Raw genomic sequence first — 21,090 nt, 5'->3', positions numbered from 1 at the left:
CAACCTTGAGTAAACTCATTTCACTGAGAACAACCAACAAAAAGTTAATTCCATTTTCTATGTTCAAATACTATGGCAGTGAATTACATCCCTCAATCAACTTAAAATCAACAGCAGCGATTATATTCAATGCTCCAGCTTGTTTGACGAAGTACAAGAATGATTGATGATAGCCTGAAATTCAAAATGGCATGGGAATTTCAGGCTGGCAAGACAGTGCAGTTCTTTCAAGATAGGTGAGCATTCAGCCACAGGCAGATAGATTATACCAGTTGGAGAACATACCAGTCATTTATTTAACACATGTACCAGTTATTACTGACTCTATGACAACCAAAGGGAGCCTTACAAACTGAAACCTTTACCTAATAGTAAACAATGCAATTATCAGTAAAACTTCACTCATGACATGAACTTTTAAAACCCAATCTAAAATGTAAGTAATGTATCAAATTGTGTTGACAATTAAGGCCCCTCTGCCAAGGTCAAGGCTGCAAAGAAAGGAGACACATTATGATTTCAACCTCTGACTGACCCCTAAGGAATCCTTCCAAGTGTTCAATGCCAGATGTAGGCAGCACATATACAGTCAAATGTACATATACAAACACACAGGCTACATCTACAGACAGCTCATGTGCCATGGAATAAGTTGAATAGGTTGGATAAAGCTGTTGCACAGAGAGACTCTGAAGAGCAAAGTTCCTAAGAAATTCTGAAAATTAAACTCACTAATGTCTGTTCTATTCACAGCGCTAAAAAATAAAACTACACAAACCCAGCCAATAATTTCATGATGGGCAGTTGGCCCTTTTGCTTCACTTGAATACCTGGACCTGATAGGATGCAAGGGAGATCTGGTGTCAAATCCTGGCTCTTGCCACTCAAACATGTCAAACAGGAACCATTCCTTTGATTTTGCCCTGTGGGCAATGGGCTGAGATGGGCAGTTTATGTTGAATACAGGCACAGAAACAGGCCATTGAGCCAAACCATCCTTTGCCATTGAGCAACACTAAGGGAGAAAGGAAGCACAGAGAAAGATGAGAAAAAACATACATCAAGATGGCAGCTGCAAATCAGTGCTTCATTGCTGAAGTTTGTATTTCTGAGGCCAGACACCTCTCCAAATGTCCAGGTTCAACACTAGTTCCCAGTCTCTTTTGTTTTTAAACCCTCATGGCAATGGACTCTCTGCAGAGTTTGAAAGGACATGTTCCCAAAGGAATTGCTCAACCTATCAGGACAGAAGTTAATTTTTCATTTGCTATCATCAATTAATTACCATCTTTTAACTATATGTTAACCAGTTCAAACAGCCTTATTCTTTTTGTCTATAAGCTTCAAAGATACACTCTGGTTCCTTAGGGTCTTTGCATGCAGGCAACAGATCTTAGATTCTCTTAGCCTACCTTGAAAGATCACTGCCTCTGGCATGAGCCTGGCCAGCAATGGCATCCATGATGGCATCTTGGGAGTACATGCTGATGGGGGTGTTATACTGGGCATGGATGATGGTGGCCTTTCCACCAGGACCTTTCACTTCGATGGGCTTGTGTGTGGACAACACAGAATCCTTCAGGACGTTGGGGTTGAAATGATCCGTAAACTCACTATCAGTCGTGGGAGTGAGAAAGGACAGGAGAGCAAATGGTGAAAGGAAGAAAGCAATGCAGGGAAACATATCTCTGGTGAGGGAGAGAAGCGGCAGTGGGTAAGCAGAAGTTACTTGTACCTCCCTGTTTCTGATTCCAAATTCAGATCCCAGGAGGAAATTACATATGCTTGTATGAAAAGACAACTTGCCAATCTTCTATGTAAGCCCCTCTATTTCAATTCCCTCATTCTGAGGCTTAAATATGCTGACTATTGTACATCCTTTTGGGTCCCACTTTTAATATCTTATTGATGGTTGGGCTAAAGGATGACATTTGATAAGGTGCCACAAGATACAAGCTCACGGATGTTAGTGGTAATGTATGAACTTGGATAGAGGATTGGTTTACACAAAGAATACAGTCGGGATAATGTGGCTTTTTCAGGTTGGAAAGACAACAATTAGAGTGCCACAAAGATTAATCATAAGGCCTCAATTGTTTATTATCTATATTGACAACTTGGAAGAGGGGGCAGAATGTAATGAATTTGCTGATGATACAAGAATAGGTAGGAGGGCAAGTTGTAATGAAGACACACTGAATCTGCAAGGGGATATACATAGGTTCAGTAAGTGGGCAAATACTTGGTGGATAGAGCTTAAAGTGTGAGGTTGAACACTTTGGTAGGAAGAATCAAAACCAGAATACTATTCAAATTGATAGAGACTCCAGAAAAGTGCAACACGTGGATCTGAGTGTTCTTGTGCATGAAGCTGCAGCAAACAATTAAAAAGGCAAATGGAATTTTGATCTTTATTGCTAGCGGGTTGGAGTTTAAAAATAGGTAAATCTTGTTACAGTTGTAAAGGGTATTACTGAGGCTGCAGCTGGAGAATTGTGCACAATTTTGGTCAATATATTCAAAAAAGGATAGACTGGCATTGAAGACAAGACAAACGAGACTCATTAGGCTGATTCCTGAGATGAAGGGGGTGACTTATCAAGAACAGTTAAACAGGTTAGGACTTTATTCATTTGAGTTTAGAAAAAATGAGGGGTGACCTTATTGAAACATGCAAGATCCAGGTGGGTTTCACAGGGTAGATCTTGAGAAGATGTTTCTGCTAGTGGGAAATCTTAAATTTGGGACATAGTTAGAGAATCTCGTAAAACTGAGATATGAAGGAAAGGGCTGGAATTTTCTACACCAGAGAGTTGTGGAGGCTAAATCACTGAAAGTAGATAGATTTTTGAAATATCAAGGACTGGAAGGCTATGCTGAGCTGGCACAAAGGAGAGGTTGAAGCTATGATCTTATAGAATGGCAGAGCAGATACTTCTACTCCATTGTCTTATGTGACTCCTGTTAAAAGTGGTGGATCTGTCACTGTGAGTCACTGAAAGGAGAAAGCAGTAGTAAAAGATCTGTTGATCTTGGGAGGTACTATCAAGATTCAGCCCTCAAACAGTTCAAACAGAAAAAGAGAACAAAAATAAATACACACGATTAAAAGAAATGTCAAAGGTCTTTAATGTCATTAAAGTTGTACTTAAAACCAAAGACTTACAGTGATTTTAAGTAGTTTAATAGTGTTATGTTAGCAAATCGATCACAGTATATCCTGACCTCTACCGCCTTGTTGGAGACAGCTAGGTGGACTCAGCGGGGGCTGCTGGAGGGAACCAGGGAGAATTCAGAGGACAGGCACCATGTTTTTATTTGCAGAGATCCTCCAGTGAAGGTTAATTAACTCCAAAGAGACCAATCAATGGGAAATGAGGCTTCACTTAGGGACAGCAATGGATATGGAAGGAGGTAACCAAATAGCTCTGAAACGTCTGCTTATCCATACCCAATGTCTGCGTATTGCCAAGAGCAAGTACAGGCCATGCAGGTCACTAGCTCAGTAGGGGTTGTTCAACCAGGTCTCAGTTTTTGCACTTCAGTCCATCCATACCTTCCCAGTTCATGTAAAGACAAATGTGTGAATCATTTAAACAGAAATGTTTCTTGCATTATAACTTTGCAGTACTTTCAAACAAGTAGCCATCAGCAACTCAATTCCAGGAATGTTGGAGAACACCTTTAGATGTAAAGTTTAAGGAATAAGCAATGTGACTATTTCCTCTCCACTCTGCTGTCACTTAAGTAAAGCAGTTCTACTTTACCCTCCATAAAAGGAATTTAAGAAAAAGAGGCTTGAAGATCTCGAACTAGCACAGAACCCCCTCAATGATCAGACCAGACTCAGCATGCATCGTACAAAACTGCTCCAAATATCCAGCATGCAGCACACAACTCCATCCTTCTGCCCAACATGCATTGCTCAACACATCCTTCTACCCAGCATGCACTACGCAAACCAGTATGCACTGAAAAATCTAGCTTAAGGCCGCCAATGGTCATAGGGTGGCATCAAGGAAGTTTTTCACTTCAATATTTATGTTTGAGCTTCCCCCACCATCAACATTTTTTCAAGCATCAAATCGCAGAATTGCCAGGACTACACTTGGCTGCATTGAAAACCAGCAGTTCCTGAGTGGACAGTTCCAATTTCATAAAAATACATATATACATCAGACGCATAACCACCAATTCTTATTTTCCCTCTCACTATCTTGGCAATTGTTTGGAGTTAAAATGTAGTATGCAGGGGATAGCCTGGATCTACTCAGGTCTTGTCTATTCAACCCCAATTCAAAACAACATCAATAAAACTGGCCTTGAATTTCTGGAGTCTTAGTAAGAGGAAGATCAATAGTGGTGAGGTAGTTGTCACCATGCTGCTGGTCTTGGAATATAAAAGTGAAGGGGATATCTTGCTACACTTGTAGAGGGCATTGGTAACACCCTATCTAGAACGCTGCGTGCAGTTTTGGTCTCCTTATTTAAGCAGGATATACATGCATTGGAAGCAGATCAGAGGATGTTCACAAGGTTGATCCCTGGGATGGAGGGGTTTTATGAGGAAAGTTTAACAAGTAGGGTCGACTCTAGTTTGAATTTAGAAGAATGACAGCTGATGTTTTGAAAGCTATAAATTTCTGAGGAGGCTTGACAGATTAGATTTTGAAGTGTACCCCTCATGAAGAAATTTAGAACTGGGGACACAGTTTCAGAATAAACAAGCTCCAATTAAAGATGCAGATCAGGAGGAATTTCTTTCCACTGAGAGTTATGTAAAAGGCTGGGTTATTAAAAATAGTCAAGAATGCAATAGAAAAATTCTTCAGTTATAGAGCTGTCAGGAGTTATGGGGAACATTTAGGGAAGTGGATTTGAGGCCAAGGTCAGATCAACCATGATCTTTTTGAAGGACACACCAGCCTTAAGGGGATCAAAAGAAATAGGAACATGTGTAGGTCTTATGATCTTTTGTGTCTGTTCATTCTACTGCTACGTCTATTGGAGGATTGGACAAGTGATGACCATGCTCTCTATCCAGAAATTAGTAACATTTAAAAAGTAAAGGCCACATTAAAGTTGCCAGCTCTGAATTTGCTGCTGGGCTGCTCAGGGTTTCTTTTAGCAGTGTCCTAAGATTAATCATTGATGCAACATAAAACCATGTGAGCTAGGAAGAGATCACATGTTAAATGTGAAATAAAATTGGATCATACAGCCTTAGTGAATTATTTTGTTAATGTTAAGAACTCCTCCATTTGTGATAGCCTCATTTACTCCTCGGTCAGAAACAGCATGGATTGGAGTCCCCCCACACCACTGTAGCTTTGACCTGCGAACAGCTCCTTTTGAACCAATGCAATATTCTCATTCCCAACCAGCTGTGCAAGGTGAAGTAGCTTTCTTTTCAGCTCAACCTAAACTCAGATTCCTCATAAGGTTTTAATTCTGAATGTAACAGAACATTTTCCTATGCCTCTGGGATTCCCTGCAGATTAGAATGGATTAATGGAGCTGAAGATATAAAAGGAGTCATTACTTTAGATTCCTGCACAGAAGCAGTCTTGACAAATATGAGCATGGGTCAAAGAGTGCGGCTCGAGGTTTATTCTCTCAACCTTTATCACAACTGGAAAAGCTCTGTAAGCACCTAATTATAAAACCCAAATAATGACCCATCAGTAGGCAACATTGTTGTTACTCTGAAGTCTATGAACTCATTCAGGGTCTAGGTTTCTCTCCCAACGCCACTTACTTGAGGCCATTTTCAATTGTGAAACAGACTCGGTCAGCAAGCTATTCCACCAAGGGAAGGTACTGTAATGACAATCAGATTCTCATCCATTTCACACATAGTTCCACTGTGAGCAGCAAGTTAAACCTTAGTGGTCTAACAGAACATCAGTATGGTGCTGACAAGCAGTTGTGATCAATTCTTATTCAGCAAGGCAGCAAGGGCTGTCTGAAAGCATACAGACAGAGCCAGGGACAAAAAAATTGCTGAAAAAAGTCAGCAGGTCTGACAGCATCTGAGGAGACAAAACAGAGACGACAAGAGTTCTGAAGAAGGATCACTGGACCTGAAACATTAATTCTGATTTCTCTCCACAGATGCTGCCAGACCTGCTGAATTCTTCCAGCAATTCCTGTTTTTTTTTGATTTCCAGCATCCACAGTTGTTTTGGGTTTTTAGACACAACCAGGGCTTCGGTGAAAGGGCAGGGTGGAGGGAACACTTGCCTATCCAGAGCAGGTTACTTCCAGCTTGACAGGATCGGCTCTTACAAAGCTGAGTGGATCTCAAGTCTAAAGAAAATGTATTCATGTACATATGAATGCTCTTCAGCTGTTGCTAAAGATCACCTTGAATCAATGGTAACAAGTCCCTCTTTTGATCGCCTTCTCCTAGTGAGGGTTTGGTGCTTGGTGGAACTTTGCACTAGACCCAGATTCTACTGAGACATTTCAGAGCCTAAAGGAAACAATTGTCTCCAAGAAATCTGGGAGCTCACTCCAACACATCTCTTAAACGTTGAGGAAAAGGCAATAGTTCATGATCTGCCATGGTCCCGCCAACAGAATTAAAAGGTTCAATCTCCAGTCTCACACAATTTAGAATCAATCTATCACAGTATCCAAACAGGAATTAGAATCTTGCAAGAAAAAGCCAGGAGTTTGTTTCCATCAGCTTTGTCCTTTGTCTTTACTGATCATTTTCTCTGATTTTATTTCCAACTTGCCTGTGTAAAGAGGTTGGAACATGCCAGGAAGAGGATGGAAAGAATGACCAAACTCTTTCAGATCTAAAATTAAATACATTTATATAGAAAATCATTGGAAATACACAAAAGGGTGATTCACTTTGTCAGTATCAACAAATTTTTATTTCAAATTCTGATTCTTCTGTTGTGTATTTTGATGTTTGTCATTTCTCTCTCTGTTTATTTGTGTGCCTACATCTCTGTCAGTCCCTGTACTGACAGAGATGTACATGTGTGTGTATATCTTTACATGTGTGAGCCATGAGTCTATGAACCCACTGTCTCTTGGATCACACCATGCCTTCATTTTTCTTAAGCTTGTTCCTTCCTGCTCACTAATATTTTTCTTTCTTTTCTGCCACTCTACTCTTTCTGCTCTTGCAACAAAACCTTATAAATTCCAAAATTCTGCTCTCCACATACCAAGTGCCACACATCCATTATTCCTGAGCCTACAGTGGCTCCCAGTCCACTAATGTCTGCATTTTAATATTTCCCCTGCACAAATGTTTAGAATCCTTCCAGTATTTGTTGCTTTCTCCAGCCTTACGGCCCTCTGGGAACTGTGCATTTCACTATGTGTCCTCTATCTCCAACTATGGCCCTGGAAATCCAACCCTAAATCAGTCTACCTTGATGTTTCTTGTGGAACCTCCTTAAAACCCAAATCCGTTCAAGCAAGCTTTTCGGCACCCAGACTGAAATCTCCTGTTTTGGTTATGTGTCAAGTTCTGTTTGACTATGATCTTGCACCTTGTGATGTTAAAACCATTCCAATGGAATGATTCCAAAAGTTGGAACAGTAGATTTTCGAAATATTAATTCTGATGCTTAGAGCTCAGGAAATCCGACAAGAGAAAACAGCTCCAAATTTTCATATTTCAGATGGGGCAGGTAGGGTTGGGACAAGCTGATTGTTTCTATGCAGTTGGGAGGAAAGGAAATGCTACATCACTGCAACAACTCTGCAAAGCAGTTTGAGCTTCAATTTCTGAGAAAATAGCCTGAAATTGCATACATGCTGCACAGCAACCCCCGCGAAAGAGCAAACACAGCAGGGCAGAGCAACACGGTGCCCTTCATGCTGCCCTTTAACAGATCACATCATGCCACGCACACTACCACCACATGGCAGTCCACTAACTTGGATGTAGTGTTGACGATCTGTGGGAGGAAAGAATTAAAAAGATAGTTTAGTTTTCAAATCACACTGCATTGTGTCACACTCCAGAACAATCCAGTTGTTGCTGAGGAATGGGTTTCCCTATTGGGTCCATCTCCATCACTACAGAGGGAAGCATATCCATCTCCATGCAAACATCCAGAATTCAGTGAATAATATATTCTGTTGAGGCCAACAGGATGAATATTTTGCAGGATTAAATGGTGTGCCTTTTTGTGTAAGGCTGCTCTAAAAGATCTGTGTTCAGACCTGGGAAAGTTCAAAGTCTCTCTAGACTCTGCAAAATTGCCAGTTATCAAATGCCAATGGGCACACTAGCAATACATACACCAAACAGCACTGAACCTCTCCAGAAAACTGGGGAGGACTGAGGTACGTACCATACCCAACACACCAGGTAACAGTTCTGACCCTTAATTGCAAACTGACAGCCTTGTTTCTAATGAAACATTCAGGACCTGCCTTTTGACAACCAAGGATGAAAATGGCATTGTTTCAGTGACAATGTAACAGTCATGGTTCAGACTGAATTTAGTTCCTTTATTAGCACTTGAACAGCCCTTAGTTCTGGAGGCCACTCAGATATGATATTTTGAATGTATTAGCACCCACTTGGGAAAAAAGCTCTACATCCACTCATGAAAGAGGTAATGGACCCACCAAATCCAGCGAAGTTCAGATCACCAGGAGGGGAGTCTCAGTCTGTGTCACAAATTCAATATTGCATTTAACAAATGCTTGATTTTATCCCCATGAGAAGCCCACTGGCAGTGGGGTCCACATGCATAGTGTTACCAATGCCAAAGTTACCAGGTTGAATGGTAAAAGCCCCAACTCCCATCACTTCTAGCATCCATTGAGTAAACAGCAGATAAGACTCAGCAGCAATTATACACCTCCAGATCAAGCACTCAATGGTACTAGCCAGCAACAACACCATTCAACAACTGAGGGAGAATGATTAGCAATACAATCTTTGCTAGAGTAGGATCATTCTGTGCCAGGGTATAACAACTGAAGGACTTGAATAGTTAACCCTATTTCTCTGTCTCCACAGATGCTGCCAGACCTCCTGAATTTCTCCAGCACTTTCTGTGTTTGTTACAACAACTGAGGCAGCTCAGCTGAAAATTACATTGCTGGAGTACTTCAACCTGACCGTCCCAGAAGCTCCGATGACATGGGTTAGCTACTGCCTCATGGCAGCTCACCATCTTCTCCAGGCTCACTGAGATTTTCAGGCTTTTTCTCATTTGACGTCTCAAAAACAGCAGTTACAATGAAAACTTGCTAAAAACAGATAGTTAACTGTGAAAGAATAGACTTCCTTCTGTTATCTCTCTCCATCTCTTGATATGTCACACATACCCAGATAGTTAGCAGCAGGGAAATAGTCAGAAATCATAGATATTCAATTTTCATCACTATACGTGGCACTTTCCAGACCAATATTGTAAAGAAAAACACCAGTTACTCTTGAGGAATTGCCGACAGTTATTCACAAAATTGTGTGCGATCTGGATTCAGTTGCTTCTTCCACAGCTATCTGTGCCCTTGCTTTATTTATGTCTCAGAATCCTAACTTAATTTGTTCTTTTCACCACACCCTTGACATCTTCGAATGTTTCTCTGCTGGACTGGGAAAACTGAAATGTTTTATACTTATTGATGTCACTCTGAACGAAACCGTTTTCCAGCCTCAGCTCTAGTTACACTCACAGCTATATGGAGCGCTGCCGTATTTGGAAATAAAATGTGGAGATGCTTAGTAGGCACAACCTTTGCGGAGAGATAGGGTGACCATGCTTAACAAAGTGGCAACAGATCCTAGAATGAAAAGTAAGACTTCCATCTTCATGAGCCACTATCACATTGCAGCACTGTAAGATTCCTCAATTCTCAAATGATCATTTTCAAAATTATGTTTCTCCATATAAAGGACAATATCTCTCTAGATCTCTTCCTAAGATGCCCACACATTAGCCCTGATCACTATGGGGAGGTAATCAGGAGGATGGTAGTGTTTGGGTAATACAGAAATGCAGGTGCCCTGCACTTGATGGCAGAATCTCAAATGCATTGTCTTGCCTCTGCTCTGACCCAGCCAAACTGATAGGCTGAGCAAGAGAACTGAGCTGGTCGAAGTGGAGAGGAGTGATGATGGAGAGCTCATGAGTGGGCAGATCAGCCAGGGGTGCTGGAGAGTTACAAATTCAGATTAGCTTGAGTGTCAGAGCAAATATTCATATTCCACAAGGACTGCTGAAAAGGCACTCACCTGATGTCTGAGCATTTCTGGCTTCTCTTTAGCTGTTTGTTTTCCCAAGTCCTGGAAAGCCTATCTACAGCCATTAAATGTAAAAGTCCATGATAATTTTAGACATGCAGCCTCATTGACCTTGTTTGAACAGTGTAGGTTTGAACAGTTTGCAGTCACAGCAAGACATAATAACTGCAAGTGGTTGCATTGGATGCAGGCTTGTGATCTTTAAAACTTCACTCCCTACCCCATCCATTGTGGATGTTGAAATTCTTCCCAACAGAGTGCAAGAAACAACAGAGCGTGCAGGAGAGGCTGCAATTGGCCTATGATCGTGGCAAGACCAAAAATCTTTTTGATCGTAACAACAGGGTAGCGCTGTTAAGTTAGAATTTGCTATGTGCAGACTGTTTGCTGTATTCCTTAAATAGAAGTACTCTATTTCTGTGAAGCTCTGAATTTGCTCATATAACATAATTCACACTAACTGACATAATAAACCCTTAAAACATTCACACAAATAACCTCCCATGAATAAGTTCACCCGTAAATGGTAATACAACCATAAAGAAATTGTGTGACCTCAAGTGCAGTCTGCTGAGTACAGGATTACAAACATAACAAAACACTAACATACAAAATAAAATCATCTAGGCAGTTAATTACAATGAACACTTCAGCTAGTAACTCACCTCCTGATTCCCCAAAGCCTGCCCACCAACAAGGCACCAATCAGTGTGATAGGATACTCATCCAAGTTACCCCCATTTACTTGGATGAGTGCAGCTCTCCTAACGCTCGGGGAGCTTGACATCATTTAGGAAAAAGCAGCCGATTGACTGACACCACAGCCCAAAACATCCACACCCTCCACCATCGAAACTCATCTACAAGATGCACTGTAGAAATTGACCAAGGGCAGCAGATACATGAGAACACCAGTGCTAGTTCCTCTCCAAGGTACTCACCATCCTAACTCAGAAGTATATCGCAGTTCCCTCACTGTCACTCATGCAAAACCCTGGAACTCTCTCCCCAGTGGCATTGTGTGTAGATGCACTACACATGGGCTGCAGTGGTGCATGTTGGCAGCTCATGACCACCTTCTCAAGGGTGACTAGACATGGGCAATATATGCTGGCCAGCCAGTGATGCCCACATCCTGAGTGAATATTAAAAAAGTCTGGAATTGGAATCCAGCCAGACCTGGGCTCTCACTGTATTGTGCACTTTAAGGGAGGTGATGGCCTGGTGGTATTATTGCTTGGCTGTTAATGCACAGACCCAGTTAATGTTCTGGGAGCCCGAATTCGGAGCCCAAGTTCAAATCCTGCTATGAAAGATGGTGGAATTTGAATTCAACAAAAATTTGGAGTTAAGAGACTCATGATGACCACAAATCCTTTGTTAATTATTGGGAAAACTCATCTGGTCCACTAACGTCCTTCAGGAAATTAAACTGCCATTTTTATCTGGTCTGGCCTACATGTGACTCCAGGTCCACAGCAATGTGGTTGACTTCTTCTTTGATAAAGACTCATAACCACCCTCTGGGGATCCCTTCTCCCGCCTCCAACCTTCCTTTTCCTCTCCGACACCCCCTGCCGGCTTCTTACCCACCTCGGACCTCTTGATTGCTAACTGCCAACGCGACATCGACTGCCTCGATTTTTCCAACCTCTCTCACCGAGTCCAACCTCTCCCCCGCCAAATGTGCAGCACACCACACCAATCCCTGTTTCACTATCAAACCCGCCGACAAAGGCGGGGTGGTGGTAATCTGGAGGATGGACCCCTGTGCTGCAGAGGCCGAATGCCAACTCTCCGACACCATGCCCTACCTCCCCCTTGACCATGACCCCACCATAGCCCATCAAGCGACCATCTCCCACACTGTCCATGATCTCATCACTTCCGGTGACCTCCCCTCCACCACCTCCAGCCTTATAGACCCCCAGCCCCACACTGCCTGGTTCTACCTGCTCCCCAAGATCCACAAGCCCAACTGCCCAGCTGACCCATTGCCTCCACATACTCTTGCTCCACTGAACTCATCTCTTCCTACCTCATAAGAACATAAGAACTAGGAGCAGGAGTAGGCCGGCTGGCCCTTCAAGCCTGCTCCGCCATTCAATAAGATCATGGCTGATCTTTTTGTGGACTCAGATCCACTTACCTGTGTTCTCACCGTATCCCTTAATTCCTTTATTGTTCAAAAAAAATCTACCTTTTTTTTAAAAACGTTTACTGAAGTAGCGTCAACTACTTCACTGGGCAAGGAATTCCATAGATTAACAACTCTCTGGGTGAAGAAATTCCTTCTCAATTCAGTCCTAAATCTGCTCCCTCTAATCTTGAGGCTATGCCCTCTTGTCCTAGCTTCGTCTGCCAGTGGAAACTTCCTCTCTACTTCTATCTTATCTATTCCCTTCATAATTTTATATGTTTCTATAAGATCCCCCCTCAATCTTCTGAATTCCAATGAATATAATCCCAATCTACTCAGTCTCTCCTCATAAGCCAACCCCCTCAACTCCGGAATCAACCTAGTGAACCTCCTTTGCAGCACCTCCAGTGCCAATACATCCTTTCTCAAGTAAGGAGACCAAAATTGCACACAGTACTCCAGGTGTGGCCTCACCAGCACCTTGTACAGCTGCAACATAACCTCTCTGCTTTTTATTTCAATCTCTTTAGCAATGAAGGACAAAATTCCATTTGCCTTCCTAATTATTCGACTCCATTCTCTCCCCCTTTGTCCAGGCACTCCCCACCTATATCCAGGCGCAAACCATGCCCTCCACCTCTTTGGTAACTTCCAGTTCCCTGGCCCCCAGCACCTCATCTTTACTATGGATGTTCAATCCCTACACACGTTCATACCCCACAAGGACAGCCTGTAGGACCTCAGTCTTTTCCTCTCCAACAGACCCATCTAGTAACCCCCACCCCGCCCCAACCCAATACCGTCCTCCACCTCGCCAAACAAAACCCTCATCCTCAATAACTTTTCCTTCAATTCTTCCCACTTTCTCCAAATCCAGGGGGTTGTCATGGGCACTTGCATGGGCCCCAGCTACGCCTGCCTGTTTGTAGGTTATGTCGAACAGTCCCTCTTCAGTACGTACACCAGTACTTTCCCCAACTCTTCCACCATTACATCGATGGCTGCATCGGTGCTGCATCCTGCACCCAGGCTGAACTGGAGCAGTTCATCGACTTCACTAACAACTTCCACCCTGCCCTCAGATTCACTTGTTCTATCTCAGACAACTCCCTCCTCTTTCTTGACCTCTCCATTTCCATTTCTGGTGATAGTTTATGGACTGACATTTTCTATAAACCCCTGACTCCCATTGCTACCTAGACTATACCTCCTCCCACCCTGTATCCTGCAAAAAACTCTATCCCGTTTTCCCAATTCCTCCATCTCCGTTGCATCTGCTCTGATTCGATGTTCCACTCCCAAGCATCCCAGATGTCCGCATTTTTCAAATAACGCTCTTTTCCACACTCTGTCATCCAGACAGCCCTCCACCGCGCCTCCTCCATTCCCTGCCCCACAGCTGTTAACCACCCCCTCAAACAAAATAAATGAAGGGTCCCCCTTGTCGTCATTTTCCACCCCACCAGCCTCTGCATCCAACGTATCATCCTCAAACACTTCCGCCAATCCAATTAGACCCCACCACCCGGAACATCTTCCACTCACTAACCCTCTCTGGCTTCCGCTAGGACCATTCCCTTCACCACTCCTTAGTTCGCACCACACTCCCCACCAACCACACTGATCCACCCGGTACCTTCCCCTGTAACGGTGAAAGATGCAACACCTGCCCACACACCACCTCCCTCACCTCCATTCAGGGCCTTAAAACAGCCCTAGTCTATTGTATCCAGTGCTCCCAATGTGGTCTTCTCTACGTCAGTGGGACCAAATGTAGACTTGGTGACCGTTTCACCGTAATGGCCAACCTAACCTCCCGGTCACTGCCTATTTCAACTCCCCGCCCGTCTCCCCCTCTGACATGTCTGTCCTCAGCCTCCTCCAGTGTCGCAGTGATTCAGAACGCAAATTTGAAGAAAAACAACTTGTCTTCCACTTGGGCACCCTACAGTTTGGAGGACTCAACATTGAGTTCTCCAATTTCAAATAACCTTCCACCCATCCCCCAGCTCCCCATGCAGCCCCACCTCCTCCCTTTCATTCCACCTTCTGACCTTCCCTTCCAGCCACCAACCGGATTCAGCCTTCCCATCAACCAACCAGGTCATACCTACCACCAGTGTCCACCTATCACCACCATTCAGCCTCCGCCGCTCCCCCCTCTCTTTATCTGCAGCTCCCCTTGGCCCCACATCCAGTCCTGAAGAAGGGTAACACCCAAAATGTTGACTGCTCCTTTCCTCCAGATGCTGCTAGGCTTGCTGTGTTCTTCCAACCTCCTGTTTGTCTACCGTGGTTGACCTTAACTGGCCCTGGGCAATTAGGGATGGACAACAAATACTGCCCTAGCCAGTGATGCTCACAGCCCATCAATGAATAAAAAAGCTCTACAAATCATTCAGCTTTCAGAGGTTCCTCTTCCATTATCAAGATCATGTGTTGCTGCCTGAAGTCTCTCAACACTGTCATGATCTCTCTCCCTCTGGGCATGGTGGGATTTGGGCTCCCAATTTCTGTATTATAGTCCAGGCTGCTGATTACTGGTCTGATAGCGTAATCATAACACTACTAATTCTAGATCAAGATACATTCACAGAAGTGTTGTCGTATCTGCACAAGCCTCTTTGACTTTGACTTTGCATCAATGTAACATTCAGATTTCATTTGCATCAAGTGAAGGAGCCTAAAATTCACAGCACAACTACATGTGTATAGTCTGACTGTCAGCACCGTCATCTTATTATCTCCAGGTTTCACAAGAAGTCGGGGTGGGCATCCATTTACAAAATGACGGAAACAAGTCTTAAAACTGCCTCAGGGATCAAGGGGAAGTTCAACTTAACTCCATGTGATGCAAACACATTGCAACATCTGGATAACTCTGAACAGTCACAAACTGGAACCTACTGACCATTTGCACTTTTATTGGTACCTGTATAAACATATGAGGGTCGGTGGTCAGAGCCTCAAACTACTGTGTGCTCCCTCCTCTTGGATAAGCCCTTCCTGAGGAGGTGACACTAGTTCTGTAACCCAGTCTATTAACCAAGAACAACAAAACTCCAGAATCCAATGGCCCATCACCCACTTGGAAACTTACAATCAACCCCTGTCACCAGTCTTTCTCACTGGTATTAACCAAGGTTTGATACAGTTAAGGTACAGATCAGCAATGATGTAATTGAATGGCAGAACAGGCTTGAGGAGTTGAATGGCCCCTTCTTCTTCCTGAGTTTTTGTCATTTTATCACTGTGGCTGGCTGCTTTAGAATTCTCCAGTGTTCTTGGAAATGTTGGGCAGAGGTGTCTACACATAGGAACCATGTGCTATGGGTAGCAAAGGCAATTGTACCAGCTTCTATGAGGTTTTGCTGTTGTTGGGCAATCACTTAAAGCCATTCAAACAAATATAACTGGAGGCGAACTACTGGACAAGGGGCTGAGAGTTAGAAACTGCTCACCAGGTTGCTTAATGAAGGACTATATATGGAGTGCTTTAAAAATTAAGTCCGCTTAAAGCCATAAACATAGCAGGCATGTGGCAAACTACCCACCGTGTACTCAATTGAAGTTTTGATGCTTACCCTTGGAGGAATCCACCTGCAGAGACTCTGTCTCGCCTGTCATCCTTCTGGGCTGTTGCCCTGACCATTTCATCAATTGTCTCTCTAGAATACAGGCCCAGAGGGCTGTTGTACTGCCCCCGATGGCCAGAGCTAGACGTTGTACCTTTAACACCAGTTACATCATAAACCCTTCCTGATGCCCGAGAAGGGCTGACCCCTCTTTGAGGTGAAAGGCTTGAGGTCAGAGAAGTAGCTGGAGAGAACATTGATGTAGTCATGGAAGACGTTTGCCTGAAAGATGCTGTCATCTCCGAGCTACGTGACAAGCTGCTATCCCTCGTGCTGAGGTGATCAGAGGACATCCCATTAGCAGAGCGCATGCTAGCAGAGGCCCATGCAGTCTTACTGAGCTGGTACTCAGGGCTTGACGTCAGTTTTCCACTGGTGTCGATTCCTGAAGCTGGTTCCTGTAGCAACATATAGCCGAGCACAGAACAAAGGCAAAAGAAAATCATAGATGACATGCAAAGACACAACAAGCCAATGATCAAAGCACAAAAATGTATTTGTGGGCCCAGGTTTCCAGCTTTAACAATGAAACCAATCACTTGACTAATGAATGTCTTTGGCTCCAAGTGACGAACTACTTCAGCCACAGCAAGCAGTTCAGTCCGAGAAAAGTTTGTGGCAATTGTCCCAAAATAGTAACTGTGCTTCAAAATTCTGATGTTGAAGCTAGCAGATGCACTTTGTAACATACAGCTTATTGGTTAATAATGTTCGCATCAAACGACTTCTTCTCCAAATAGCATTTTAGATTATTTGATCATGGATTATATTGTCACACTATGGGATAGGGCAATCTCAAAGTCTACCTCAGCTGAAATGGGGATCAAACCCCACACTCTTGGCCTTAATCTGCAGCAGACACTGATTGTAGCAAACTGAGCTAATTGTCTCCTCACCTCTCCCCGCCCCGCCATAAACTTATTCATTTATAAGTTAATATTTAAATCCCTAGGGTGAGCCCAGCATAGCCCTGCTTTAAACCCTACACTTCCTGACTCCAAGAGCACAAACATAAAAGCAAAATCATTTCACATTGTCAGCATCTGCCGTAAGTTCTGACAAAGGCTCACTGTCCTGAAATTCCATTTCTCACTCCACAGATGCAACCTGAGCTCGAGTACTTCCATTATTTCTTTTTTTATCTGTTATGTCAGTAGTCTGATTTTGGATTTGGTAAAGGTCTATATCCATCAAAGGCAGAGAAGGCCCTTTTATATAATAGAGAACTGGTGAAGGTTTGGAGATGGGATCATATATCCATCTCACTGACTCTTCCAAACAACCAGTTTCCTCACTGAAATTCATGAAAATAACAAAGATGCATTTCCTTGCCTGACAAAAATTAAATTGGTCCTTTAAAAACAAAACTGTTCCATTACTCTGCTTGTTTTCAAAATTCTATCTCACTCTTTGTGAAAATCATTGCCAAATTCCTCAATTTTCCTTTGACACCATCATGGTTTAAACTGTCCAGCTTAGACTGTAACCTACACAACAGGGCTGTTGAAACTTTTCCAGCATGTAAATGGCAAGACACTCATCAAACCCTACCTCACTTCAGAGTCAAATCTCAGAATGAAATGCCTTTCCACAGAACTCAGATGGCTGAGTTCAAAATCACACTTTGCAGCCTTTCTTTGAACCCCCTGCAAGTAAATATGCAGCTTTCCTATAATATGGAGCCTGATTTGTTTGCCATATTCTGTAAAGTTCCTCCAAGTCCAGATACAGTTTCAAGGTCACCTTCTTAGGCTCAACAGTAGCACCGTCTCCTGTGCATCCCCATATCTTATTTAGTTAATTTATTATTTCTTAATAGTAAGCAGAACAGTCTCAAAACTACTCCATCAGAGATTCTAGATCTCTTTCCTGCTTCCTCAAGCATTCTCTCATACAACATACATTCTACATTCTTGCTTCTACCATATAGGTTTTCCTGACACTATGTGTTAAGTCCCACTCCCATATCTCCATCCATTCCTTAACTCTTTCATTATGTTCTGTAATTTCTGGAATTGCAGGAAAACACAAAGATACATGAAGAAGCTGTAGCCAAGCCTGTTTTATCTTCTTAATGTCTGTGCAGTCACCTCAATGTTTACATGGAAAAGGTTAATCAAGCAGACTTTGCAGAAATTCACTTGGACCACAATTTCTCCCAAGTTCCCAGTTTATTTCTTCCCCTCCAAAAGGTACTGACCTTTGGGGGCTGAGGGGTTACCTTATAGAGATTCATAAAATAATGAGGACCATAAGTAAGGTGAAAGCCAAGGTCTTTTTTCAAGGGTAGGGGAGTCCAAAGTTAGAGGGTATAGGTTTAAGGTGAGTGGAGAAAGATTTAAAAGGGACGTTTGCTGCAACGTTTTGCCACAGAGGGTGATGTATGTGTGGAATGAGGAAGTGGTAGAGGTGGGTACAATTCCAACATTTAAAAGGCATCTGGATGAGTACATGAATAGGAATGATTTAGAGGGATATTGGCCAAATACAGGCAAATGGGAATAGTTGAGTTTAGGATACCAGGTCGGCATGGACGAGTTAGACCAAATGGTCTGTTTCTGTGCTGTATAACTCTATGGCTGGAACACAATTTCCACAGACAATGGTCATGAGCTGCTTGTTTATTCAAGAGACCACTTTCATCACCTGAGAGGCCACGTTTGGTCAGTGATTCAACTGTAAAGAACATGTTAGCTCGTCCTGATCTAATAACCTTCGTACACTACAGGATCACTGGATGACACTCAAGAGCCTTGGCTGGTTTTAGGCCCATCTAGGTAGGTAGCAGGTGCAGTATCCCAAGTGTTCAGCTCATGAGCATTCTAAAACAAAGGAAGGAGTTTGTTTACATTTGCAAAGTACACTGATGCTTGTCTGCCTTGCTGGTGTGTAGCCTTAAAGCAAGACTCTCAGGGATTAAATGTTAGCTCAGATGCAGTCACACTGTCAACAGGACACTTGTAGGAAATGGATGGCTATTTGGGCTTTGTGGAAGTATCTGATGCAGAATGATGCTGGGTCAAAGCTGTACTCAGCCATTCCCCATCACCTTGCCTTGGCTTACAGAATGACTGATTGTTTTAAGGGCATGATACGTTCAATGATACATGATAATGCTCATGATATTCTGAGGTTTGTATTGGAAAAGCTGAATCACTACAGATATACACTTTGACTGGGGACATCAGGAGAAGCTGCTGTTCCAAATCCTGATGAAAAATGAGTGAGATGGATTATGTTGCTCGTGTTGTCAGCACCACAGGTGGAAGGAGCTGCAACCTACCTGTGTAGGGGAGCTAGATTAGAATGCACATGAATCACCTATGGATTTATCACTCGCCCAGTCCTGATGTTACTCCACCTCCCTCGCACTTCATATTTTCTCCAAATCAGTCCCTGTTATTTCATCTCTACTGATGCTAGAGCAGAGGAGATGCAGCATTATACTAAGAACTTTCAATTTTGCATGTGTGTCTGTGCCTCTGTGAACCTATGTTTGTGCATGTGGATTAATAAGACATGACAGAGGTCTTGTTAGATATGAAAAGGATTAAAGGATTACTGCAATAGTTTGGCACTGGTGCAAGAGGCAAATTGGATTTCCAATTGGATTGTTTGTACCCCCTAATCAAAACTGGTCAGGCAAAAATAACATTAAAATGTATAGTTAAACTTTTTTCAAGGGAGATCTGTTGATATGTTTGTGTTTTATTAAATATTTCCCAGAACCTCCCTCATGCTGAAAAAGTGAAGGGTAATACCAGTTCTCTTAGTCAGTGAGAATGCTTCTCTTTTCATCCTTGTGCAAATGTTAACAGATGGTATTGAGACTTTTTGCACCGGCACAGTGTTAGGGAATAAAAACTGTTTGCGAGGTGGTGGGGTGGGCTGCATGATTTTGCAAAGCTCAAGACTCAGTAGAAAGGACAGTCATCTATCTGAGGTGTAACTATTTATTATGACTCCTTTCTCTTGGTAAAGGAAAGTTGACAGATCTTCTCATCAATAACGCCCTGGGCTTTAATGAATAAGAAATGGTAACTCTAAGTGTAAAACATAAATCATTGTCTACCCATATTATGCAAATAGTGAACTATAGTTGCACCGACTGGTTAAAATATAGCATAAATGGTCAAAAATGTTCCCAAAATTCCAGAAAAAGAATGCCATTTCTCTGAAGTACAGCTTAAAAAAGACATGGTCAGAAACCAAGAGAAATGCTTTTGATGAACCTACTTGATTCCCTACATTCTGCATCTGTGAGTGAGTCAGGGTAAGGAAGGACAACAGTACAAAGCAAACTATCTGTTGCACTCTCAATTCATTTGCCAACCATCGTGGTAATCTTAAATCCAATTCGCACAAGGTTTCTACTAGTTGCCCCAAGGTGGTGCTGTGGCCTCACTCAAAGCTTGTGGCATAGATACAGGATTGCAATGAACTTTCTGAAGTGTGAATCTGATCCCAGTTTGCTGTTTTGCCTTTTTGTTTTGAAACATTGCTTCCAAAATCACTTAAGTGAATAAAAGAGAAGGCACAAAAGAGTGAGAGAACACAAGGGAGTGAAAAACCAGTGAGAGAGAGTACACACAAAAGACAGTACCAGTGAGAAACGGCATGTTTGACAGAACACATGAGCAAGAGTCCGTGAGCAGGAGAGAGAATAAAAGCACAGGCAAGAGAAAGCAAGCGTGAGCACATCAGCATGACAGTGAAAGGGAAAACTTGGCATTTGAATACACACTGAATGTAAGAAGGAAAAGGATTAAAGCCCAGAATTAATTAGCTCAGGGCCGCAGTCCACTATCCTAGCACCCAACAAAGGAGACGTTGCTGATAGCAATATCTTCCAGCTGAGGGTTTGTGAGCAGCACAGAGGTTTCAGCAGGCTGGTTAGTAGAAGAGAGAAGGAAAACCTAAAAATGTGGGTGAAAGTAATTTTGAAATAAGATTAAGCAACCAACGTATTTCAATTTTAAACAGTTTGATAGATTTAGACATAAAAACTTGTTCACACATCAAAGCTTATTAACAGCAAGATCATTGTAGAATCCCTCCAATTTGGAAGCAGGCCATTCAGC

General features: G+C 42.8%; 1 protein-coding gene across 1 annotated transcript in view; it reads right to left on the bottom strand.

The window, feature by feature from the left end:
* The window catches only part of LOC109912136 (LIM domain-binding protein 3-like), a 102,460-nt gene that overhangs the window by 10,072 nt on the left and 71,298 nt on the right, over positions 1-21,090 (bottom strand). Inside the window, exons 4-5 of the mRNA XM_048616437.1 lie at positions 18,697-18,722; positions 1,413-1,613 (exon numbers count right to left, since the gene is read on the bottom strand). Of these exons, the coding sequence (XP_048472394.1) occupies positions 1,413-1,613; positions 18,697-18,722 (227 nt within the window). The remainder of the gene's footprint in view (positions 1-1,412; positions 1,614-18,696; positions 18,723-21,090) is intronic.

Source organism: Rhincodon typus, chromosome 34 (assembly GCF_021869965.1).
Source record: "Rhincodon typus isolate 14 chromosome 34, sRhiTyp1.1, whole genome shotgun sequence".
Lineage (NCBI taxonomy): Eukaryota > Metazoa > Chordata > Chondrichthyes > Orectolobiformes > Rhincodontidae > Rhincodon > Rhincodon typus.
The sequence above is the reverse complement of the archived record's forward strand: the minus strand, read 5'-3'. Positions and strand labels throughout refer to the sequence as shown.